The sequence below is a fragment of the Mauremys mutica genome, chromosome 7 (assembly GCF_020497125.1).
Source record: "Mauremys mutica isolate MM-2020 ecotype Southern chromosome 7, ASM2049712v1, whole genome shotgun sequence".
Taxonomy (NCBI): domain Eukaryota; kingdom Metazoa; phylum Chordata; order Testudines; family Geoemydidae; genus Mauremys; species Mauremys mutica.
In genome coordinates, this window is record NC_059078.1 from 60327563 (window position 1) to 60352963 (window position 25401).

At 45.7% G+C, this 25401-nt stretch overlaps 1 protein-coding gene across 2 annotated transcripts; it reads right to left on the bottom strand.

Moving 5' to 3' along the window:
- Positions 1 to 282: 282 nt before the first annotated feature.
- LOC123374434 (annexin A8-like) lies at positions 283 to 18838 on the bottom strand. 2 transcript variants are annotated; one of them, XM_045024424.1, is made up of 13 exons: positions 18628 to 18838; positions 18485 to 18531; positions 13166 to 13256; positions 12799 to 12893; positions 11886 to 11999; positions 9546 to 9636; positions 8747 to 8826; positions 8052 to 8111; positions 7425 to 7518; positions 4869 to 4964; positions 4597 to 4655; positions 2790 to 2912; positions 284 to 467 (listed from the first exon to the last, which is right to left on the bottom strand). In XM_045024424.1, the coding sequence occupies exons 2-13, from the start codon at positions 18503 to 18505 to the stop codon at positions 408 to 410; spliced, it is 984 nt and encodes a 327-aa protein (XP_044880359.1). In that variant the 5' UTR covers positions 18506 to 18531; positions 18628 to 18838; the 3' UTR covers positions 284 to 407. The 2 variants fall into 2 exon arrangements, with proteins under 2 accessions (XP_044880360.1, XP_044880359.1); XM_045024425.1 differs by lacking the exon at positions 18628 to 18838 and having other exon boundaries at positions 283 to 467; positions 18485 to 18526.
- Between the last annotated feature and the right edge of the window lie 6563 nt (positions 18839 to 25401).

Below are 25401 nucleotides of genomic sequence, written 5' to 3' on the forward strand. Positions count from 1 at the left end.
ATTTCAAACCTGTTTTTAGTCTAAATTTACCTCAATTTCAAAATGAAAAAAGCAATTTCAAGTCAAAACACCAGAACTTTTGTTTTGAAAGTGTCAAAATGGGATGTTTTGATAACTTTGAAATTAAAAAATAATTGAGTTGAAATGGACTGTTTTGTGAACAGTTTCAATTCTGACAAATTGGCATTTTCCTGTGAAAATGTTTTGTTGAAAAATTCCTGACTAGCTCTTTATTGGGCACCCAGATCACATAGATTCCTTTAAAAATCTTAGCCTCTAAGCAGATTTTCCATTTTCTATTTATTCAGCGCTAGGGATTTTCTAGACATTCATTCCCAGACACTTATTCATTGCCAACATTTTCCGTGCCTCCATTTCAACATCTTGCCTTTTCCCTTCAGATTTCTTCATTTATCACTGCCACAGAGATTCAGCAAGGCTGTCTTGTAATCGCCACTCGTATCCTCCTGACAGAGGGAAGAATAAAAATAGAATGGCACATGGAGGACCATGCTAGCATTCTAGCTCCATAGGATAAACTCACATCTGACAAGGGCTTTGAGAAAGACAGACTCCATTGACTTCAATGGATTTATTCCTGATTTACACCCCATTGTAAGTGAGAGGAGAAACAGGCCTAATGGTAATATATTGAGCCTAATTCTCCTCTCGCTTATATTGGTTTGCAACCAATCAGGACTAACTCCACTAAGTCAATGGAGTAACTCAGGAGTAAAAAATCATGTAAATGAAAAGTAGACTCAAGCCTGTTGTACTCAAGGTTCAAACTGCCTGAGCATTTACGCATCATTCTCCCCACTCACTGGCAGAGAAAGGGTGGAGCACTTAATTGTGAAGCATCAAATTTGTATCATCACCACTTCAAATCCCAAAGGGGCATAGAGCATTGTTGCTTACAGATCAAGGGCCTACAGTGCATCCTTAAAATGGCCTGGCTGGCTGCTCAATCTACGTCCATCACTGATTATCACATTGCACCACCGAAGTTTTAGTGCCCCCGTGATCGCTGGCAGCGTAGAACTCTTCCTTAGTCAATGTGCTTCGTAAGTCAAGTTTTTAGGAAACAGACACATCTCTCAGTCTCTGTCAAGGGGAGTGTTAACGAGAAAGTGATGAGATGCTCATTTCATCCTCTCTGGGTATTTTGGGGGACCTACTGCAACGTCTCAGCAGGAATTATTATTCAGTCAGGACCCTCGACAACCGATCATTAATCAACCTGACAGATACTGACAATGGAGATTAGAAGAAGGGACCTTAATTACAGAAAGATTTCCCAGGGGACTGCTCGTGGGGGCCTCTGTGCTATTTGCACAGGGGAAGGGAACAAACCATAATGACAGAACGCTGCGATTTCAACCCCATTGTACAATGGGGCTTTTTACTAGGGATGAGCAACCAGCTTGGAAACCAAAAGAATCCCACTCCAAAGCATTCGGTGGTTGGATGGGGGGTTGGAAAATGTTCAGTTTCTAGACCTGTCACACACAATATATGGGCCAGATCCCCAGTTAGCGTATATCACCATAGCCATTTTTCCTCCAGTTCACCCAGAAGGCCTCTGGACAATGCAAGGCTCTCTCCCCCAGCCCAAAGGACACCCTAGAGTGGAAAGGAAACAGGCAGGGACTGGCATCTGGTGTTTATTGTTTTATATGATCTGTGCCCTCTTGTGCTTTACATGATTAAGAAGAAGAGCGTCAATGCGTTAGACTCTGTGCAAAGTGTGTGTTCACAGCTGCCACGTGCCCCTGAGTGAGTTAAGCTAAACACCTTTGGGGTGGAGTTCTGGGACAGGGCGTGTCTAAACACACCGGAGTCTGAAGAGTCACCGTTGTGCCCAGGGGCGAGGAACAGGACAGCTGGTTCCAGCTTCCCACGGGAGGTGCCAGAGAGAAGATCTGTGTTCTGAGAGTGTGCCTAGGGAACCCAGCACTGGGGCAATGGTTGGACTCTATTTAGGCTCCAGGGGCTTAAAACTCTGGGCAATCCAGAGCCTGGCATTCCCTTTGCTGCAGCCCTAGGGAGCGGCTGGACGGGGCTCTCGCTAGGATCTATGACAGAGCAACATGGATGTAATCCCCCTGGAGGAGTTGGCCCAAGAGATTTCCATGCCCCTTGGCTCTGCGTGGGAGAGGACAGGCAGAAAGCTCTGCCTGCAATATTTCTGACCAATCCAAACAGGGCCACGGCCCTCTGCAAAACCCCACCCTTAGCACCATCCCCCGTGGCTGCAAAACCACAGAGATTAAATGAGTGACTGTTTTGCCCCTGCTGGCTCCAAACTGCTCTGCTAGGCCAGCTGGTGGTGTTCAGCTTGACAGAGGAACTAGGGCAGAATGGGCAACGTGTGCTGAACCACACAGGGGCTGGAAGGGAGCTAGGACAGTGGACAGCAGCTGCGTTCAACCACAGTGCTTCAGGTGGCGGAGCTCAAAGCACGTGGGAGCAGAGCTTGGTTGGTGCAGAGCCTATGGCAGTAGAACCAGCTTCCATCAGCAACTAGTCTGAGCACAAGTCCTATCACCTGCAGGTGACATTCCATAACTCATCTGCTCAGGCAGGTGTTTCCCTAATGGACAAGGAGGGATCCCCAATTCCCTCTGGAGTTTGACTCTTTTCGGAGGACTTATGAAGGGGAGAGTCACAATCTTACTGGGGGATAGTCCTTCACCCAGAACACTTATGACAGCACCCAGACACCATGGTGATGGATGTACCAGAAAGGCATGTCAGTGATTCATAACAACAACAAAGCTGTTGCTTACCAGAATCATGGTGGAGAGGGATTTGCCTGCGATCTTTAGGAACTCAGCCTTGATGAGGTTTAAGTCAATTTCGCTCCTGGAAACGATGACCCTTATGAGGGTCCCATCACAAGTGCCTGCCCCCTGCAATGACACATTTATCACTTCGCTGGGTATTAGCATTGTCAGGAGTCTACCCTCACTTGAAACTGGGCGGTTTCAAAGTGAGGACCCGCATGTCTTCCCCCACCCCAAAATCCTAGGGTAGGTCTCCCCTTCGGCTGCCACCACCCGGTCAATTCCGTGGGCCGGGACACCCCTGTTTCCCCCCTTGGGAACACAGATCAATTCACAGAGGAGGAACCTTCCCCCTCCCCCCTGATTCAACTCCTTGAATCTCACATACACAGGGAAGCAGCCCACTTCCCCCTCCCCTTCCCCTGAATTTCCCCAAGGGAAGGAATTAACCAAGTCCAAAGAAAAGAAAAGAATTTATTAAAGAATAAAAAGAAAAATACAGAATCTCTATGAGCCCAAGCTGGACACTCATAGGGTATAACCTTATCAATCTCTGGAGAGAATCCCCTCTCCCCCTTTTCTCAGTAAAAGCAATATCAGCAAACAGGAATAAAGCATTTCCTTTAGCAAACACACAATTGCAAATATAGAAATCAAATCATAAGACTAATTCGCCTTTCTAATTAATACTCACTATTAATTAGTAGAAACTACTCCAGGAGAACTTGGAGACATGACTGTCTTCTGTTAAAACCAAAACCAGTTCTCACACAGACAAAGGCTTCCCTCCACAGAGATTTGAAAAAATCTTATCTCTGATTGGTCCTCTGGTCAGGTGGTCACCAGGTACTACATGTTAACCCTTTACAGGTAAAAGAGACCTTAACCCTTAACTATCTGTTTATGACAAGCATGATCTCATTTTCTCTCTTTTTCGGGATGGGGGTGGGGAGAAGAGAAGGCAGATTTAGTGTTTGCAAGTTGGTCCAAGATGGAGGAGATCAGGTTTCAGATGCTGCTGGGAATGAATTTAGCACATCTCTGCCTCTCACCCTGGTGTCACAAAACCCATCCTGCAGTTTGGTGTGACTGCCAATCTTTGTGCATGAAAAACTCAGGAGCCAGAGACCTGCAGCGTTGCAAGCAAGAACGGAGGTTTATTGGTGCACACAGCACAGCTAAGCATGATAGCGTTTCAGAGCATCTGCCCAGGGCTCCAGCCAATCTGTTTAGTCCTTTACCCGTATGAAGGTGATATTCATCAGTAGCAAAAAACTTGGGGGAAGCCTCTCTCATTTGCAGTCTTCCACTGAGGGGGACTGCATAGACCCCACATTTCTTTGTTACATCTATGATCAGTGGGCTAAACAGCCCCTTTAGCACTGACACATTCAGCCTCAAAGGCTTCAGGGATTTTCATGCACTTCCTCCTAGACTTCTTTTGTTTGTTTTAATGTCACTGAGAAAAATGCATCCTAAAACCCAGCAAACTTATTGGTACCAGAACAATTTAACCACCACTAGGGGCAAAACCCAGCCCGAATTTATACCAAGTGCAAATCCGATGACCTCCGTAGGGGTTGCACTTATGCAGCTGAGGGCGGAACTGGATTCCTTGTGCCAGTCTCAACTCCACAGAAGTAAGCTCCTTCAGGACTTCAACCCTACATGTCCCTCTTCTTCCAAAGGGGCTGGGCCTGACTCTGCTCTCATTTGCACCAGTTTTACCCCACTGCCCCTTCAGTGCTTCAGACTGAAGCGAGAGGAGACGCAGGCCCGCTCTGAACAGCCTGTACTATAACAGTCTTACCTTCAAGGCATGGTACAGCCGCTCTGCGAAGTAACTGTGGATGTTCCTTGTGCATTTCACTAGACACAGGAGAACGTTCAGTTAGTGCTTGGGATCGGTCTAACCCAGGGACAGCAGATGATAATAATTCAACTCCCTATCGCCTTCTCTAAACAGCCCCATGGGATCAGGCAGCTAAGAAGTGCCCCGGTATTATGGGATGGATGTGCTTAGCCCACTACCGCAGTAGAAGAGACGTGTAGACAAGAGTAAGGGTGTCCTGTGTCCCCTACCAATAGCCAGCATGGCGTCTTCTAGCGAGCCATGGGTTTCACTCCGGATGCTGTCTTCTAGGCTTTTACTGGCGAGCTTCTGGTATTCATCAAAGACTGTGGGAAACAACAAACAAAGGACTTTTACATCCAGACCAAACAATTCCCCAGGCATTTTGTGCCTTGTTTCCACTGATTGCACTTCTGAGGGGCCTGACCCAAAGCCCACAGAAGTGGATGGCCTGATTCCCATTGACTTCAGTGACTTTAGATCAGGTCCAAAAATGAGAAACAAAAATGCTGGCACCACATAAACCCAAGTAAGTATCCGCATGTGCATATGATGGGTAAGAATGCACGAAGATGGGCGCTGGTGTATGTAATTACTGGCTTGCATATGGAAATACAGGCTTGCTCATTGTGGGGAGGGATAGCTCAGTGGTTTGAGCATTGGCCTACTAAACCCCAGGTTGTGAGCTCAACCCTTGAGGGGGCCATTTGGGGATTTAGTTGGGGATCAGTCCTGCATTGAGCACAGGGCTGGACTAGATGATCTCCTAAGGTTTCTTCCAACCCCAATGATCTATATTCATTTGGAAATCTGGCCCTTAATCCCTGTCTTTGGCTATTGATCTAAATCAGGTTCCAGAGGGATATGCATGGCTCTAGCATTCAGTTTTGTGTTTGCTGCTGTCACTGGCTCAGGGAGCCGAAGTAACACTGAACTAACACAAGATCTGGGTTGCTTGTGGGCCTTCAGTTTTTGGATGGGGAAAAACACCAGGGGAAGCTTGGAACGTGTTGTTTTCCTCCATGCAAAAAGAAACAAACCACTAAGTGAGAAAACCATAAGCAAAAATGCAGAGGTAAATTCCAAGATCTTTGGGTTTACTCAGATTCCTGCAAAAAGTTCATGTTCAACCACAGCAGTGAAGATTTGTTTTCTCTCTCTGTAGGGCATAGACACTGCAAGTGCAGAACTATTAAGCCTCAAGTTTGACTTCTAGACCTGCATACAGAGCTAGCCATTAAAGAAGAGCTGTGTATTAGGGAAGCCATGGAATCTCCTTCACTGGAAGTTTTCAAAACAAGGCTGGGCAGCCATCTGTCTTGGATGGTTGAGACGCAACAAATCCTGCAACTGCAAGGGATTAGACTAGATGACCCTTACAGTCCCTTCTAACCCTATGGTTCTGTGTAATACAGTGAGCTTCAAATTTAAACCTCAGCAGCGTTCAAGCTTATCTCCTCTAACCTCAGTGCTTAGATACTACAGTGAAAGACACTAACAGATTGGAGATGACCTCCTCAGCTCAGGCCTATATCAGAAATAAGTTGAGCTGGAACAAAGTTGAAATGAACTGAATTTTAAATGGATACCATTACTCAGCTCTCAGAGCGGTGGGGGGAAATCAGGGAAGAGCTGCTTCTTACAAAAGGCTAAACCAAACCCATATTGTTTTTACTGTGACATTATCACTTATATGAATGATTGATAGAGGTTTAATGTTCTTTAATATGACCTTTAAAAGTAATATAAGTGCAATGTGTGCATGTGAATCATGATGCATTTCATTAGGTGAGTGGATCTCAGACTATTTACCCTCCAGCCCTTCTCTGATCAACAATTTGATTTTTTTTAAAAAACTCATGATTTTTGATCTCTCGAGGTCAGCAATATTGAATTGATTCTGTGAGGTTATAATTGGAAATGTAAGAGGGAGTTGGTCTCAGATTCCTAGCAAGAGGCCACAGAAGCCAAGTTCAGGTTCACCTGCTGTAGGCACATGGTCTAAATTTCCACCGGGTGACTGGCCTATTATGAACCTTGGCATAACAGCCAATGTAACAAAGCCTGTTTGGCTGAACAGTCTGTGGTCACTGGCAGCTCTATGCTGCTCAGGGGACGGTCTGAAGTCTTACTTCCCTCTGTCACTAATATCTATCATGTTCTTAGGATCCTGGTGCAGAGATTCCACCTGGGTGTGTTGTGATTCTTCAACATAGAACAATGCCACAGGTATGAACAGCATGTTGTAATGCATTTTAGGAAGTGACACACACTCTCTCTGATATGATATCTTTTATTGGACCAACTTCTGTTGGTGGAAGGGACAAGCTTTTGAGCATCACAGAGCTCTTCCTTGGGTCTGGAGAAGGTGACAAGGTGATTACCATCTCCAGACCTGAGGAAGAACTCCATGAAACTCAAAAACTTGTGCCTTCCAGCAGATGTTGGTCCAGTGAAAGATATTACCTCACCCACCTGGTCTCTATCTCCAGCCATCTTTGTCTAACACACCAGTCTCTATAGTATCTGAATCTTCAGTAAATGGACTGATTTGCAGATGTGTTGAGTGCTCAGATCACCCACCAAAGTGAATGGGAGCTTCTGGATGCTCAACACCTCTGAATAAAAGTCAGGGTGTGTATTTAGTTCCTTAAATGTGGATTTAGCTGCCTAACTTTGGGCGTCCCGGTTGGCCTTGGCTGGCCTCGCCTCTGCTTTCTGTAGGGGATGCTTTCTCATTTTGGAAGCCGCTGCTGTGCATAGGAATGCAACCCCCTGCTCTGTACCTCTCAGCAAGTGGGTGGCGCTCCTGGTGCACAGGATCGTGATGAACTGGATCTCGTCAGTGCCCCGTATCTTCTCCCCAGCAGCGTAAAGAGCCTGTGATTGAAATACATCAGTTACAGCTCCCAGTGACATTCGAGGCATGGATCTCACAGAGGAGGGGTTCATGCGGCTTGGTGCAAAGCAGCAATTCCTCTCCTGCTGGATGTGTGCTGGAGCACTGCTTGGATAACCGATTTTACAGTGTCACTTCCTGCCAGGCGAGCTAGACCCTTTCACACCGCTGCCTTTGTTTAAACTGGGACAGTAACTAATTATTACAGCAGGGTGAGTAATTCCATTCCCTACCAGGTATCAGAGGGGTAGCCGTGTTAGTCTGGTTCTGTAAAAGCAGCAAAGAATCCTGTGGCACCTTATAGACTAACAGACGTTTTGCAGCATGAGCTTTCGTGGGTGAATACCCACTTCTTCGGATGCAAGTGAAGAAGTGGGTATTCACCCACGAAAGCTCATGCTGCAAAACGTCTGTTAGTCTATAAGGTGCCACAGGATTCTTTGCTGCATTCCCTACCAGGTCACACCATAAGAATCAGTGTTATGGTAAAGGACCGGTCACTTTATAGAAATACCTGTGCATCCTGAAGCACCATCACTGAATCCACATAGCATCTTGGATCATCCCTCTCACCCTAGGAGGGTACAATGGAAACACAGTTATTTGTTTTCCTACAATGCTGCCCGCATGAGGATCTCAAAGCACTTTACAGATGGATTAATTCATCCTCCCAGCCCTTCATCCCTGCAAGGTAGGGAAGCCATATTGTTACGTACACTACAAGAGAAAAATCCTGGTTGGTGATTGGCTAAAACCACTCATATGATGCGGAGCCAATCTGTTGCTATTGCTTAACTCAGGTCAATAATTCTGATGTGTGTAGATGCTCTCTGAAGATTGTGGGGCAGGATATGGAAAGGGGGCACAATGCAATTGGGGTACATCACTTCTGAAACTAGCTGGAGAGCAATGCCCTGGTTGCTGTATAGGAATGGATGGTGTGTAGGATGGTGCCCCCAGTGGCTGAGTTGACAGAAGCAGCTTTGGAGGCTAACTACTAGTGCCTAAAGGAACTCTCGACTCGGCATCAGCTTTTAAAGCAGAGATCTAGATCAGGGGGTCTATCTGTGCGGGTGATTTATCTAGTAATTCTTATGGCTACCTGCAGCAGGTGGGCTTGCAATAAAAGGCCTGTACTCACTGCTAACCCCAGTTGGAAGAAGGGGAGATGAAGAGCCCTGGCTCCCCATTCTTTCATCACAACCTTACCTGAAGGAGGCAAACCAATATCCGCTCAAAGTAGCCACTTGTGTCCGATTTGATGTCCTCTTCCAGGTTAGAACCACATTCTGCAAGGGAAAGAGGAGCAAAAAGAGGCGGGGGTGATGTGTGCTCACTGAAAGGCACAGTGAGTCACTGAGGTGTCACCATGCCTTCCAGAGACGAATGAATGCTTGGCAGGCCCCAAGAAGGTAACCTGAGGGAAAGACATGGCTGTGAGCAGCTCACTTAGCCCCGACTCAGAAATGCGCATCAGCAGGGTGTCTAATTTTAAGACATCAGTAGTTCCATGAAGTCAAGGGGCCAAGCGCATGCTCAAAAGCCAAGCATGTATTTAATTAAGTACCTTACGGAATCCGGGCCTTATTTTCTGAAACCCTCTCTCAAGGCCAGAGCCTGGAGCCTTGAGGGACCGAAGGATGGGCATGGACATAAATTTGACAGATTCCCAACTGGGGCATGTCCAACTAAAGTGGACACTGGTGAACAAATAACGCTCCATAGACAGGAAGATTCCATAACTCCAACATCGGTTTGCTTGCTACCCACATGAACTAAACCCATGACACCTTTGAGGTTTGCCTGTTACTAGATGGGACATTTAAATGTGGGATTTTTTCAGAAGCAGCCAGCATAGGCCCAACTCCTGTTGACTCCATTGGGAAGTCAACACTGAGCTCTTTTAAAGATCCCGCCTTACTACACAAAATGTTAGCAGTTAATTCAATTTGCACAAAACACCCTTGCAGTGCTCCCATCACACACAGTGTAGCAAAAGCTGCTTTACCTTCTTTGTAAGCTTTGATTATTTCTTTAATTTGCACTTTTGTCCGTGATGCCAGGATCTCTATAATGACACCTTCGCTTGTTCCTAGACCCTTTAAGTGGAAAAGGAAAAAAAGAGTGGGAGAAAATATTTTGCCATGCAATTAAAGCTATCTTTAGAAACTAGGCCTCAAGTTAAAGTGTCTGAGGGTTGCCATAGGCTGTGTGCCGAGCTGTGACAAATTGTCACTGTGAAACCAGGAACCACACACAACTTGTTCGGTTTCAGTACAGATTTGTTTGCTAAGGCTCACCCCTCCTCTGAGTAATCCTAGAGCTGAGGTTGATTTTATGGGGCTCTGCCCATGTACAATGCATTCATCAAGGCTTTCGATGACAAGTGGCATTAGAAGGGTGTGAGGAGAGTGATGCAATCAAATCTAGCCACCTACATACAATTTTCATAAGCTGCTCTCCTACTGGTAATTTTGAAAATTGTCAGAAGTAGAGAAATAAAGTCCCACATCACAACCTTGGGATGCAAATATCCCATACCAAGCTCTTCTGACTTGGAAGAAGACATTACCCTATCCTGCCCCTCCAGTCATCATCACTGGCTGATTTCTTATGGGCTTCATGCCAGTGGTTAGGGATTTGAAAGAGGAGAGGGGAGTAGCCTTATGCATTGGTCCAAGGAGGGCTTCCCATGCACAAAGGACAGGCTGGGAGGAGGTGCAGGGATGTTGGTGTTAGAAACTGATGAATGAGCGGCTGATGATGGCCTCTCTTGCAGAGCAAATTTGATGTAGACAACAGGGAACAAGGGATGTGTTGTGAGTTCCAAGCAGACTGCGAACAATTACAAAGGGATCTTGCAAAACTGGGTGACTTGGCAACAAAATGGCGGATGAAATTCACTGTGAATAAATGCAAAGTAATGCACATTGGAAAACACAATCCCAACTATACATATAAAATTATGGGGTCTTAAATTAGCTGTTACCACTCAACAAAGAGATCTCGGAGTCATTGTGGATAGTTCCCTGAAAACATCCACTCAATGTGCAGCAGCAGTCAAAAAAGCAAACAGAATATTGGGACTCATTAAGAAAGGGACAGATAATAAGACAGAAAATACCACATTGCATCTATATAAATCCATGGTATGCCCATATCTTGAATACTGCATGCAGATGTGGTCGCCTCATCTCAAAAAGAGAGATATTGGAATTGGAAAAGGTTCAGAAAAGGGCAACAGAAATTATTAGGGATATGGAATGGCTTCTGTATGAGGAGAGATTAATAAGTCTGGGACTTTTCAGCTTGAAAAAGAGACTACTAAGGCAGGAGGGGGGGTGATATGATAATCATGACTGGTGCAGAGAAAATAAATAAGGAAGTGTTATTTATTCCTTCTCAAAACACAAGAACTAGGGGTCACCAAATGAAATTAACAGGCAGCAGGATTAAAACAAACAAAAGAAAGTATTTTTTCACACAACACACAATCAACCTGTGGAACTCTTTACCAGAGCATGTTGTGAAGGCCAAGACTATAACAGGGTTCAAAAAAGAACTGTATAAGTTCATAGAGGATAGGTCCATCAATGGTTACTAGCCAGGACGGACAGGGATGGTGTCCCTAGCCTCTGTTTGCCAGAAGTATGGGAATGGGTGACAGGGGATGGATCACTCAATGATTGCCTGCTCTGTTCATTCCCTCTGGAGCACCTGGCATTGGCCAGTGTTGGAAGACAGGATACTGGGCTAGATGGAACTTTGTGTGACCCAGTATATCCATTCCTATGTGATGGGCCTGGAAGGAGATGACAAGAACTTCGAACTTGAGCCATTGGAGGGATTCAAAGAATGTAGTGATGTGGTCACTGATGGTGAGGATGATGATGTTAGCAGCTGTGTTTGTGGGGACCTGACATTGTAGGGAAGGCCCGAGAGAGAAGGAGGTTATGGTTGTCAAGACAGCAGAGGAGGGCCTAGATCAGAGCCGTGGCTGTCTGGACAGAAAGAAGAGGATCTTTGGAATTTTATAGAGCAAGAAATGGCAATAAACCAGAGATCTGTAATTTTCAGCAATCATTCTTCACCAGAAATAGGGAGTTTTTCACAGTTCTGCTGTTGGCCTCAAGTCAAAGGCATAAATAATATTTTAAAGGGTGCCCTTTCCACTAAAGAGGTGCTGTAATAGCGTATCCAACCAAATATTTGCTATAAACATTGGCCTGCTGAGAAACGATACCGTGGAAAGGGTTCATCCAGTTCAGTTACTAAGCACTTGTATTAGCACAGGAAATTAGCACAGTGTTCCTGCTACCACTTAATAAGCAGCATGTCACTGATTTACCTTCAGGGCATCATGTAATTCCTTGGCATCGTATTTGAATGGTGAGTACATAAGGGCTACGATGAGTCTCTCAAACTTGCCACTCAGTTCAGACTTCAAGCTGGCAATAAGATCCTGTTAAACACGAAAGATCTAATTAAGGGAAGAGTGCATCCAATTCTCACTGCGTTGCACATCACTTTCCCTGAATCTTCATTTGTAACCCTCATGATGAGCTACAGCAACAAAGCTGATGCACAGTGTCATGCTGACTGGCTTATTATAAAAGCACCTATGGGCTGATCAGGAGGCCACCCTTATAAGTGGACTCTGTCTAGGTAATTCTGTAGTGCCCCTGCCAATAACTGCAATATCTGGGCATTTCACAAACATTCTAGAATTCATCCCCACAACCCTTCCACAAACCCAAACCCTTGAAATTTCCCATAGGGAAGTTTGTGGCTTTCCAACCAGCTCTGCTCTTCATGCACACATGCTTTGGCCAGCCCAAGCCTGGTAATAAATCAGGGGACTGGTGTTGGACAAGAAATCTGGATGCTGCAGAACATCATGGCCATTAATTATACACATATCTGCAGTAGATAGACCCTTTGGTCCCAAGAACACAGGCCTCCATTAAGAAGGTAGACTTGCATTGTAGTAGTGTCAGTGCCCGTCACCTCTGTACCTTTCCATAAAATACCTAGAGAGAGACAAGGTGAGTGAGGGAATATTTTATTGGCCCAGCTTCTGTTGGTGAGAGACAAGAGGTCTGTGTAAGCTTGAAAGCTAGTCCCTGTTGCCAACAGAAGTTGGTCCAATAAAAGATATTCCCACCTTGTCTCTCTAATATCCTGGGACGAACACAGCTACAACACCAGTGCCTATAGACCAATGGGTGACACAAACACACAACGTCCTTTCTCTGGATAACCTTTCCAAACTGTTCCTTGAACGATCTGGCAATCTGTTGACGCTGTGCATTACTCCTTTTGGTGAGGACATCAATTATAGCCTGTTCGTCCGTTCCTGGAAATGAACAATGATAGGATGTAAACACACTGTGCAGGAGAATAAGGCAAGATATGTCTAAAACGCCCAAGGATATTACCCATCTGACCTTCCCAAACTCACTGCCCTGATAATGAGGGAATTTAGGCACATTTTGGAGCAGCTTGGCTTCTGAGTTCCCGCGTGATGGCATAAACAGCTGTGCTTTTCTGTAGGGAATTGTGCTAATGCTATAACTGAAGTGTAGAATGTTTTGAATACATGGCTGGTAATAGACAGAGTCAACTCACCCAGTCCTTTCATGGCTTTATACAGAACTTGGGCATCGGGTGTGGGGTCAAAGCTCAGGGCGCCTCTCACTGAGCTGCCATCTTCTTCACGCTGTAAGAAAAGGCAACTATGTATCACATGGGAAATTAGTTTGATGGGGCTCAGTCCAGGTCCTGGTGGACCTAGAGCACAAATTACACTATTGCAATAGGTGCTCATTAACTCCTTAATGGCAGTCCCAGCAGAAAGACCTGACTATCGAAACTGGACTTTCCTGTTGCCTTGAAAGGTGGTATCTTGTTATGTTGACAACATATACACGCACAAGTTAGATAAACACACAAAATACTCTTGCTGGAAAGGCTGCAATGTAATACAACTTTATTTCTCAGAATCCAGAACGATAACACACAAGACCCCAAACAGAAAGAAACAAAGCAGGCTGCTCCCTAAAACAACAGCACAACTCACCCCACCTTCTTCTTGGTTGCCTTTCTGTAGACTGACTCTGCAAGCCCAGATCACAAGCTTCCCTACCGAGCCCCTATCCTGCAAGCAGGACCTGGAAACCCTTCGATCTTAAAGTGATAGCTTGCCATTTTAAGCACAGTTTTCCAGGCATCACGTAAATCATGAGCAGGGTTGAGTATTTGTGTGTGATACTATACCGCTGCTATAACCAGAGTGTTATCATGCAGGATAGTTTTACACATAACTTCATCTGTTCCATGGCTTATCCCTGTTGAAAACATGGGCTTTTCTATGCCATAGCTTTACTTGGCTGGCTCCTTGACTGAGGTGGAGTTTGGCATGACTGGCTTCACAGGGTGTGGCATACCAAAGGAGCGCTACAGGCCAAGCAAGAGGAACCAGTGTACTTTGCAAGGGTGGATGAAACTGGAGAAGTTCAGGTTTAGCAAATTTGAGCCAGAATCTCTTTCCTTCATGCACGGCCTGGGGTCCTGGCTTAGAGGTGATCTTTGGGCAAACTGCAGGGAAATGGCCAGCCCTCTCCTCCCTGTACTCTTTATTAAGTGGTAGCATTTTAACACATCTCAATCTTGTGATGCAAACATCCCAAACCCAGCCTTGCAGTGTAGGGTTCACCTAATGCAGCTAGTTGGGGACAGGTTTCGATTTACCCACCAACTCCAGATAATTTGGGGCTTTAGGCCTTGTCCACATGGGAAAGATTTTTGATGTAAACTAAAAGTGTGAACTTACACCAATACAGTTGTTCTGGTATTACCCCCTGGTGGACAGCTTCCAGTATAAGAGGGCCTTTTCCAGTTAGTTTATGTTGCTTGGGAAAGGGTTGAAGCTAAACCTGAAAGAGGCACTCGTGCCAGACTAGGAGTCCATATGGGATAGCCATTTCAATATAACTGGTGAAACTTGCCCATGTAGACGACCCCAAAGTCTCCAGATCAGCTGGACTCAGGTCTAGGAGACTGCTTTTGTGAAAGCAACATGACATATCTTGCTAGACTTTCAGACCATCTGCCTCCAAGCCTATCCCGAACCTTACAGGGAAGTCAGTGGTCTTCTTTGACTAGTCAGATGTGTTTATTTACATTCTTTTTCTCCATGAAAGGCAATTGACAACCTTGGACTCAGTTTTCCAATGCAGAGCTAATGGAACCAATAGTCACCCCTATTCGGCTTTTGTTAGCGCTATCTGCCGAGCAGGAGCCTGGGAACCATGCCCATAGTAATGCTAGGGTGGAGATGCATGCTGGTGACCTTGCAAAATCTCACTGGAAACCAGGCATGCGAGTCCTGGAGGAATCTTTCTCAAGCTCTTCTACCTGGCAAGGCTCACTTGGAGAAGGCTGTGGGCTGGAAGGATGTGGGCAGCAGAGAGATTGTATGTGGGAAGAACTTGGACTGCTCAGTAAATCTCTAGGAAAAGAGGTGTGGAGGCCAAGGCTGCACCAGTGGTAATAGCAGAAAGGATTTATACTTAAGCAGGAACCACAAGGTGAAATGCTATGGCCCATGTCACGCAAGAGGAGGTCAGACTCACTAGATGATCATAATGGTCCCTTCTGTTCTTATTCTCTATGAATCGAAGGTTCCTGCCAGCTGACTACATTTGCCTGAAAGCAGCTGTTGGGGTGGCCTAGCTCTATGCAGAAGAAACAAAGGAAAACATCCGTGTGGATGGAAAGTTGTCTGCGTACATCCATGCTCCTGTATCTAGCTCACTTTGAGACACAGTCTAGGACTGTAAGCAGTTGGAATAGTGAGAGTTACTTACATAATTTTCCTTGTATGTGAAGCTTGGTTCCTTCTATATTAGGGGCCAAGGGGGTTCCTCTGTCTAGATTTAGTTAACTGGGGTTAGGTTTACTTAGCCCATAGTTTGACTATTAGGTTTATTGCTGTTTCTCTGTTTTTATTTATCCTCGTTCTCATACCTACGTCAACCTCCCTATGGACACCCAAAGTTAGCTGCCCTGCTAAACATCTTCCTCCCTGTTGTTGATTGCATTGTCTCCTCAGCCCTCCCACTCCCATTTCGCCACTGCATGAAATTCAAATTCATTGTCCTCCTTTTCACTGCCCTCCAGAGCCATGCGAAGGGCCAAATCCTCAAGTGAGGGGCTGCCACTTTGTGCTATATTTCTGGTGGAAGGTGGCAGTTCAGCTGGCATTCCTGACCCTGGATTGAAGGATCACCACACTGTTCCTTATAACCAACATCAAGACGCCCCTTGCTCCTTGCTACTAGCAGAAGTGATGTGGGCAAAGAAAAAAGGCAAGATTGAGATGCTCCACTGTTGGCTGCAGCTTCAGTCCCTGTGGGCTGTTAGCAGCCTGAGTGTGAGTTAGAGCAGCCTGGGGAGTGCTCCAGGTTGGTGCACCGTGACTCCAAGATTAGGGGAGTGCAAAGGAGAGTTTTAATGTTTAGGGGTTTGGTGGCAAGGCAGACAAATTTAAATGACCCTTTTTAAAAAAAATCCCAATCAGGGATTTGAGTCAGTTCTGGCTAGAAGGAATCAGGCATGACTCACAACCACCCAAGTCCTCTATTTGTGTTCTCTGGCTGTCATAGCCTCTGGAGGGAGAAAGGTGTGGCCATATCAGGTTAGGACAAGAATCCGTTTGAGACTCATCTGGCTGCTTGTTTCCAGGTGACTCCACATAGCTAGCTGACTGAAATGAGTAAATGTATGTGTCACTGCCATAATGAGCAAGACTATTAGACAGGCAAGCAGAGGAATCTACTCCACCTGACATGCTCCTAATTTAGGCTTTTTTACTTGTGACCATCTCTAGTTACAATTTTCCAAACTAATTTTCTTCTAACTGAAAAGTGGCGTTTTGTCCAAGAACCTAAGTTTTTCATGGGAAAATGTGGGTTTTGCCTGGATTTTTTTAAATGGAAAGTTTCTAAAAACAAACAAACAAAAAAAAACATTTTGTATTTTGAATTGAAATTTTCAACTCTGTTTTTCAAAAGCTAAAAGAAAATTCAAACTTTGTTTCCCTCCCCCACTTTTTTATTGATTAAAAAGAACAATCTCCAGGGCTCTGGAGTGGTCGTAGTTCCGTGCTTTGCTTCCTCTTTCCACTCTCATTTTTCAAAGTGCCTCCAACTTTGGAAGAGTGACAGAGCAGCAAAATTAAAAATAAAAAAAAACAAAGGGAAAAAAAGGAAAAAGTCATGTCCCTCCCCCCCATTATTCATCTTCTTGGACCCGGTGGTGAAATGGGGGGAGAGGAATGCTGACATTTCAATAGTTTCATGGAGAAATATGAGGGGGGCAAAATGAGAAAACACAGAAAATTGTTGCATTTGGACCCTGTGAAATGGAAACAAATTTGAAATTTTTCCATGAAATGGTTTGTCCATTTTCCAATCAACTCTACCAGTAACAATCACAGTCAAAAACCAGAGCAAATGTTTTGTCCACTTGAAGTAGAATCCTGGCCCTCACTGTTCTCCATATTTTATACCGGATAGAGTAAAAGCACCAGGAGATGCATGATCTGAGGTATACACGGATCTGTATCACATGAGAACCATAGAGCCCAACTACTGGGCAATAGAGAGAGGAGGCGGCCTTGGGACAAAACAGTTAATGGAAGACAGCTAAACAAACCCCATAAGGATGATGACAGTTTGGCGCTGGTGTTTGGAACACGGCTGGCCATTGCTGGGTGGAGAACTGGACCACCATTCTGTGGAGGATTTTGAGATTTCAGAATCTGGTTTCATTCCAGTTTGGAACAAAAGCCAAAGCTCTGAAGTTCTCTGCAGAAGGGAATTATCCTCTGCCCAGCTGTGGGGCAGTTTGCCTGACAGGCTGCCCTAGAGCCAGAGACCCTGGAAAGTGCAAGAACCTAAGCTGCCTAAGAGCCATGTGCCTTAGAGTCTGGGGAGCTGGATCTCCCTGACTCCCCATTAGCCTGCTAGGTGGGCTCTGGAAGAGCTGAATGGCCCAGCTGGCAAGAAGCCAGGAGGCTTCCAATGGAACAAATGAAAATGTGCCATCAAAATGTTTCTGACCCGCTCTACGGCGGACAGGGCTCCTGGTAACTCTGGTGGCTGGTAGGTGACTGTTCAGGGTGAGCAATTCCATTCCCTACTGAGTGCCTTCAGGTCACACCATAATTTCAGTGGGGCCTAGATTACACAGACTATCAGTTGCTGCCCTCCACTTTTGACCTTAGGTACAGGATGAGTCTAGTCTGCCTCAGTGAAAGCCATTCAGACATTCGACCAGATTTGAAACATACATTTCAAAGTAATATGAACTTTAAAGGAACATTGTAATCTGGCTCCCCATTGAGTCCAGCTCCCTGTACTGATATTCAAAACTCTCCATGGCAATGGCATAGCTACTTGAGACCACATCTCCTTCCAGGACCAGGACCTACCACCACAGCTGGAACAATCAGCCTGGTGGCCAGTCGAGAGGCTGATGACAATGGGAGGTTGAATGTTTGCAGGCGCTGGAACTAGAATATATAATTCACTCCCACAAGGGAGAAGACAGACCAAATTGTTCACAGTTCTCAGAACTAAATGCAAAACTCACTTCCTCAGCTTAGCTGTCCTTCAGTAAATTCTCCACCCACCTAACCCCTCTCATAAGCAACCAGCTAATAACAGTGCCAGCCTGTTGCTTAAAAACCAGCAAACATATTTAACAAATTCCTCAATCAAACACATGGACACAGAGTGATCATGCAGCAGGTGTGGTCAGTTTGTAAGTGGAAGGATTTTACTGTGTCTCTACACATAGATTTTATATATTGTCTGAGGCATGACAATATGCCTCTAAAATCATGTACAGAGAGTTTCACATTCCAGTATTTCCTCTACTTACCCAGCCCTTCCACCACGCCATGGTACACTTGGTAGCAATTCTTTTTCCTGCAAATAAAGGAAGTTACACGTTAGATCTTTTTAAAGTTAAAGGTCTTGAGCACATGTGAATCGGAAAGACAAAAAAGTTTCCTGCAAACTCACCACTAGAAAATAAGAAAAAATAATTCTTCTGCTCTCTGGAGGTCTATTCACACTGACCGCTGCAGGGTCTAACTGGCACCTCTGCACCAAAAATGTACAAATGAGCGCCTTCCTTTTCTATAAACCTCACAAGGCAACACCCTAAAGACATGGTTCGACCAGTTTTTGTACAGATGATCTCACTGGCAGAGATGCGGTTGCTTAGTAACAGGTCTTCCCTGGTTAAAAGCCTCACATGCAAACTTGGTTGACTAAAGTTTGAATTTCCCTTTCTGTTTTTTACAATGTGCCTGTCTTAGCCCCAGGGGCTTGTGCAACATGGAAATTACAGCCAGATAAATGTCAAGATACCAGTGTGGCCCAGAGCACCCTACAACACTCGGATCAATTGCTCTCTAATTATGAAAAGACTATCTGTACCCTAACAAAACAAGTCACTAATTCCCTCAGCTAATCCCCACTTGGTGCCCCACCCCTCCCAACAAAGCCTAGGAGAAAAAAAGGACACCTACAGCTTGCACCGAAGTGCACTACATTGAGGCTGTGAAGACCCAGGAGGGAAGGGTGTTCCAGAGCCCCATGTGGAGAAGGCACTGTGAGATGCACCCTCTCTGCCGGAGCAAGGTCTGGGAACTCAAGGGCCTCTGACAAACACAGCAGCACCAGAATGACACAAGGAGGGAAATGGTATGTTAGCCAGGCCCAAAGCAACTAGATGTAGCCCAGTGAAAATTCCATTTCTATCACCTACTCTCAGGGTGATGGAGTCATGAGCCCCCCCCCTCCCCCCCGCCACCCACTAAAGCTGGCCAAACAAGGCCGCTTTGGGGCTTTTCCGAATCCCTCGGTGGGATACACAGACCTGGTCATGTGTGCCTTCCTGGGGGGAGGGGGGGAGGGGGAGGGAATCAGCCCATCCTGAGCAAGATGGATACAAGTGTAACGGGCCCACGGCTCTCAAAATGCCAGGCAGCCCAATGAAAATCAGGGACTGGACTACTATGAACTGTAAGGCCCCTCTAGTGAGAGACTGGCTGGTCCTCCCAGCCCTCCCACTCCCATAGTAGCCTAGGCCAGTGGTCCCCAACCTTTTGTGTCTGGCAGGCACCAGACAACGAGTCACTGAGGACCGTGGCCAGCGGATGAGCATCTGCCGAAATCCCGCTGAGAAGCGGCAATGTCATTAGGCGTCGGCACCGAAATGCCGCTGACAAGCATCATCATCCATAGGCGTTGCCGCTGAAAATCAGCGTCATTTCAGCGGCGACAGCTCTGGATGACACTGCTTATTGGTGGCATTTTGGCAGATGCTCGTCCGCCGGCCAGTATACGGGCGCACATAGATGCCCCGGTGGGCACCATGGCGCCCGCGGGCACCGCATTGGGGACCACTGGCCTAGGCCAACTTGACTTAGGCAGACCAGCCCAACCTGGAGAGATTGATCTCCACTTTAGACCCCGTTCCCCTTCAGAGACTGAGCCCAGGCACCGTGTGCTCAAGCCACCCTGGGAGAATTGCAGTTATTGTAAGGCTTTGGAAAACAGATTGTAAGGGAGTGGTTCCTCCCACACCCCAGAACGGTGCCCAGCTTTCTGGGGTCAATAACTGTCTCAGTAACATTCCTTTCTGGAGAGCAGCATCCACGCCCTGAGGTAGCAAACAACGCTGCCAGCTGCAGCTCCACCCCTCACATTGTTTCCCCATGATGATCACAGGATCACGCAGAAGTTTCCAGAGTCTGGCCTATTGTGCAAGCCGTCCCAGATTGTCGGGGGTCTCTGGAGTTCTGGGCCACTCCTGACGTTAGCTCTGTGCTCAGGTTTTCTCAGTTCTGCTGTCAGGACTACCAAAAGTTTGGGGTTGTGGTGTTTAATCTCTGTGCTGATTTCCTCACTGGCAGCTTTGGGGAATTCAAGAATGACTGACAAGAGTTTGCTCAAACTTCAACAGATTTAAAATATGTTTTTAAAAGGCGGGGCCTCAGGAGATGCTAAGGCTGCTTTAAGAGATCTTTGCCCTCTCAAACTTAGGGCTGCTCTGTTTGACCTGGTCCAGCCTGCTACAATCTGAAGGATACCAAGGCCAGTGAAGAATAACTAGGGTGTAGGGACAGCACAGTCATGCCCCCTTCCACCAGCCACATCCCCTTTACCAGCAGGTAGCCCTAAATGCTCATTTAGCCATCTGGCTACATGGGAAGATGTGACCCCACATGTCATTCACTTAAAAAAAACAAATCTCACATTATTAAACAAAATTTCCTTACCTCTGATATTAAGAGCACCTGAGCTCATCGGGTGGAGTAGCTGTCGTTGCTATGTAAGGATGTGGGTGTGTCTGCGCAAAGTAATGAGGGATTTGGCCTGCAGAAAGCAGAACGGACAGTGCTGGCTGTAGCTTGCTGTTATGTTTTAAATTTTTCAGTTGTAATAAATTTTTTAAACTCAGATTACCTCCGTTCCACCATCCATGCTGTTCACTTCCCTGCTGCCATTTTTCACAGTGAAGATATTCATGGCCTATCTCTAGTCACTCACTTTCCTGCTCTCCTGCGCTACTGCAACAGGCTAGTCAGACCCTGCTGTGTTAGGGCAGCAAACAGGATAGAAGAAAGTTCAGAAAGCATGGAAACAAAAGGCTTAGTAAAAACCTGACACCCAATTCCACTCTCACATTGGTGAGAATTAGGAGCGAGTCAATGGCTAGCCATAAATATAAACTGACGAAAGTGGGAGGCGAATTAGCCCCCATGTTTCTACAAAACCCAAATGCAATCTAGCAGCATCGGTTTAACATTTGCACAGATCCATCTAAAGAGAGAACCTTTAAAAAAAGGAACTGGAAATGAAATAATAGTGTATTAATACATCGTAAATGATCATGGGGACGCAAGTTACTGTTATGCGTAGTAATGAGCCAGGAGATTTATTACACTATCAGTAACAATCTATAATAAAGAAGATGAGAGGAGAAACCAAGACTATATGGTCACTGAAGATCCCTTTGGTAAAAATAGGGGCTAACTCCAGCATTGTAGTGCTAGCCACTACCAAAGGGACAGAAGTTGGAGTACTTACATTCAATAGCCTAGGATAATGGTGAACTCAATGACAAACTTATAAGCAGAACAGGAAAGGCGCTAGGTGCTGTACAAACACAGAACAGAAAGACAGTCTCTGCCCCAGAGAGCTGACAATCTAAGAAGATGCTATAGAAATTCATCTCTTCAGCAGAAGAAACAGGCCTTTTTAAATATTACAGACAGATTCTTTAATCAGTTGTTTTAGCAGCTACTTCTTCATGTTCCCCGACTCTGAGGACCTGATCCAATGCCCTTGGAAGTTAAGAGAGGCACCGACTCCAAAGGGTGTCGGACCAGACCCTAAGCTCTGGGGGCCAGATTCTCATTACTTGCATTGCTAGAAACCCAGACCGACTTCATCAAAGTCAGTGCAGTTATGCCCCATTTACACGGAGATCAGAATCCAGCCTCAAGTTTTATAAATTTAGATGTTCTGCTGATCATGGCAATAGCATTTCCCTGATAAATGATTCTCAAAAGCCTTTGGCAATGGGAGGCAGAAATAAATAGACACACGCTGCTGCTTTCTCTTTGATACTGAATCTGCAACCCTCACATCACTCAGATTGACCTTTGTCCCATTGACACTTTGCAAGAGTACTCATTGACACGAACCAGGCTTGGAGAACTGGGCCCTGCAAGGTAACGGCTCATTTTCTACCTAGTAGGCCCAGCACAGCAGTACTGTGAGCTCAACCTGCAGTTCAAAGGTACAGGTGGTTCTCCACAGTTGATCTCTTGATAATGTGGAAGCTTACTTGTAGAACAAACAAATCCAGACAGTCCTGTTCGAGGCAACTCTTGAGTACTGGTTTTCATCTGGACGAATGCAAAACTACTTGAAATACAGGGTTTTTCAATTTTATAGTGAACTTGCAAAAAAAAAAAAAGCAAAAATAAAACCCCAAGAAAACAAAAAGGGGGAGGCTGATGGGGGGTGGGGAATTGCCATGGTGCACAAATAATTTGTGCACTAGTGAGAAGGAAAAATAGTCCCAAAAATGCAATTAATAAAGTGAAGTTTTTTTAAAGTCTTCTGCAAGAGCAAAGAGTCGTTTTGTTGCTTTAAAAAGAAATCCAATTGACCATAAATTGTGTGTCTTTATATAGCCCTATCACCATAATATCTGAACACCTTGCAAACATTAATCCTCACAATGTCCGAGGGCAAGCTAAGAATCAGAGCCAGATCTCCTGGGTTCCAGCCCACTGCCTTAGCTACAAGACCCCCCAGCCTTCCTCAGTTTGAAAGGGTTGCAAAAATTGCACCAATTGCAAAAGTAAGTAATGGGAAATGAAAAAAAAAAACAACAACAAAAATTGTGAATTTCTCTCTGCTCTAAATGTTTCAAACTTGGAAGCCTAAAATTAAGCTAAACTATATTTAGGCATCCAAATAAAAGTGGCCTGAGATTCAGGGCTTATCTATATGGGGAAAGCTGACCAGCAGAACTATACTGGGATAGTTCTATTGCTGAAATTATACTGGTATAGCTCCCTATGATGTGGACACTCTTATTCTGGACTGAATGTCCACCTCGGGAGTTATATGGTACAACTCTAGTGGTATAATTATCCCAGTGTAGTTCTGCTGGTGAATTTCCCCATGCAGACCATCAGAAATACCGAGCGCCTCCCACTTCATTAGCTTAGCCAGGAGCTGAACAGCTCTGAAAAAAATCAGACCACTTTGATTGAGGTGTCTTGTATGCCCACATGTGGGCACCCACATTTGAAAATGTTGCCCAATGATAAGGAGATGGTGGCTTTCTTTTTCATTGCTGAGTCACTGCAGTGACTGTAGGAGAGCAGCATACTCTTGGTATTTGCATCTGTAAAGTCTGCTATTATTAATGGAAAGTATTGGTGAGGCAATATGTTATTTGCAAGCGCCCATGAGTTTTAAAAACATCGAGGAGTCACAGTTGTTTGTGGATTCCCCCCAAACCCTTGACACTATCTCGTTAAATGCTTGCCTCGCAGAAGGGGGCAGGTCATTATTAGAGTGTCTGGAAACCCCATTCAGTGGGCAATTTCAAAATTTCAAAAAAAACATTTTGTTCTGAAATGGAACCAAAAAGAAAAGAAATCCCAAGATTTTGTTTAAAAAAACCTGACAATTAATTTTCTCCCTGTTGAAATGTTTCCAAGGCTTCCTGAGAGATGCCTGGAACCCTGGCAGCCTACTAGGCAAAGAGCTGGACAGTTCATGGGTCTGGGAACAGGCTCTTGGGGCTTCTGGACTGCTGAGGAGTCAGGAAGCCCTGGGAGAACAAGGCTGCTGAGGATCTGGAAGGCGAGCTTATGAGAAACCAGGTAGGTTTGCAAACCTGTCTGGCAGGCAGGAGTCTGTCAGAAATTTGCCTGGCTTCCAGAGGAATTTCACTGAAATCGACACATGCCTGCACCATGTGTCCATTTAATCAAATCCGCATTTTCCAACAGAAAAACATTATTGGAAACTTTCTACCCAGCTGTACTCATTCTAGCAAGGCACAACACAGCCGATAGCAAAATATCAGCGAGGCACTTTTAGAGGGTGCTGTGGCTTAGTTGGTTAAGGTGCCTGCCTAATAAACAGGAAATCCAGGATTCAGATCCCTGTGGTGCCTCTAGCAGGTCAGACTAGATGATCACAGTGGTCCCTTCTGGCCTTGGAATCTATGAACCGCAACATCAGGGCTTTGCTGTGTGTGTTTGATGGAAATACATTGTCATGTACTGGCCTCCAGTGGCTAATCTAAAAATAGCACTGTTTCAGTCATCAGTGTCCCAGATGTAAGAGGCCCATTTTGGTCCTTATTGAAAGGAGTGCAACTTCCACTGAAGGCCATAGGAATTGCACCTATGTATTTATTAGCGGAGGGCAGAATTTGCCATGTAGCCGGAGGCAGTTTAGGGCTGGAAAGTATTTCTGATGCTAGGCCAATGTCTGCTGAAATTCAGGGAAAGGAACGCAGGTAGGAAACAGAGACATCCCCAGCCCATTCCACAGGGGGAGAGTCCAGGGCCGCCGAGAACGGGTTCGGGCCCCGGTGAAAAACATTTTTTGGGCCCCCAGCAAGGGTGGATGAGCTAAACAGGGCCAACAAAGCCAGGGAAGCCAGACCCCAAGCCCCATTCTGGACCGCTGGGCTCCGGTAATTTTGTACCGGCTTCCACCCCTCTCATCGGCCCTGGGAAAGACTCGCTGTTAGAAAGAGGGGGAACACACAGCTTTGATCGTAAGATGAGCCTGAGCCACAGAGACACCTGATGGCCAGATCTAGGATTTTGGGTCAGTCCATGATGGCCACAGGGGCCAAAGGTTCATCACCACAGTTATGCTCAGATGGGGGGCTTTGCTCAGAACCCTCTCTACTCTACCCCTTGCTAGCACTGAGACAACTGAAACAGCCGCTCACCTGCATCATTTATAGGGATAACAAGAATATCCAGAGTAAGGACTAAAATGTACTGACGAGTTCTGGAAGGGATAAATCCACCTGCTTCAGGGCATGAGTGGACATCTGGCTATTGTGGGTCCGGAAGGAATTTTCCAGGGATGGGGAGATCATCCCATAACTCCCTGCTGCTGGACTTCTTGCTCCTTCCTCTGAAGCTGCTAGCATTGGTGACTGTCAGAGACAGGATACTTAGGGTGACCAGATAGCAAGTGTGAAAAATCAGGACAAGGGATGGGGGGTAATAG

Coding starts and splice junctions, on each gene's coding strand:
- LOC123374434 (XM_045024425.1), bottom strand. CDS start 18,505: ATGGCGTGGTGGAAGGGCTGG. Junction 12,000..12,798: donor TCAAGGAACAGTTTGGAAAG/GTTATCCAGAGA, acceptor CGTGTTTAACAG/GATCTTATTGCCAGCTTGAA. Junction 2,913..4,596: donor GGCTGTACCATGCCTTGAAG/GTAAGACTGTTA, acceptor GTGTCATTGCAG/GGGGCAGGCACTTGTGATGG.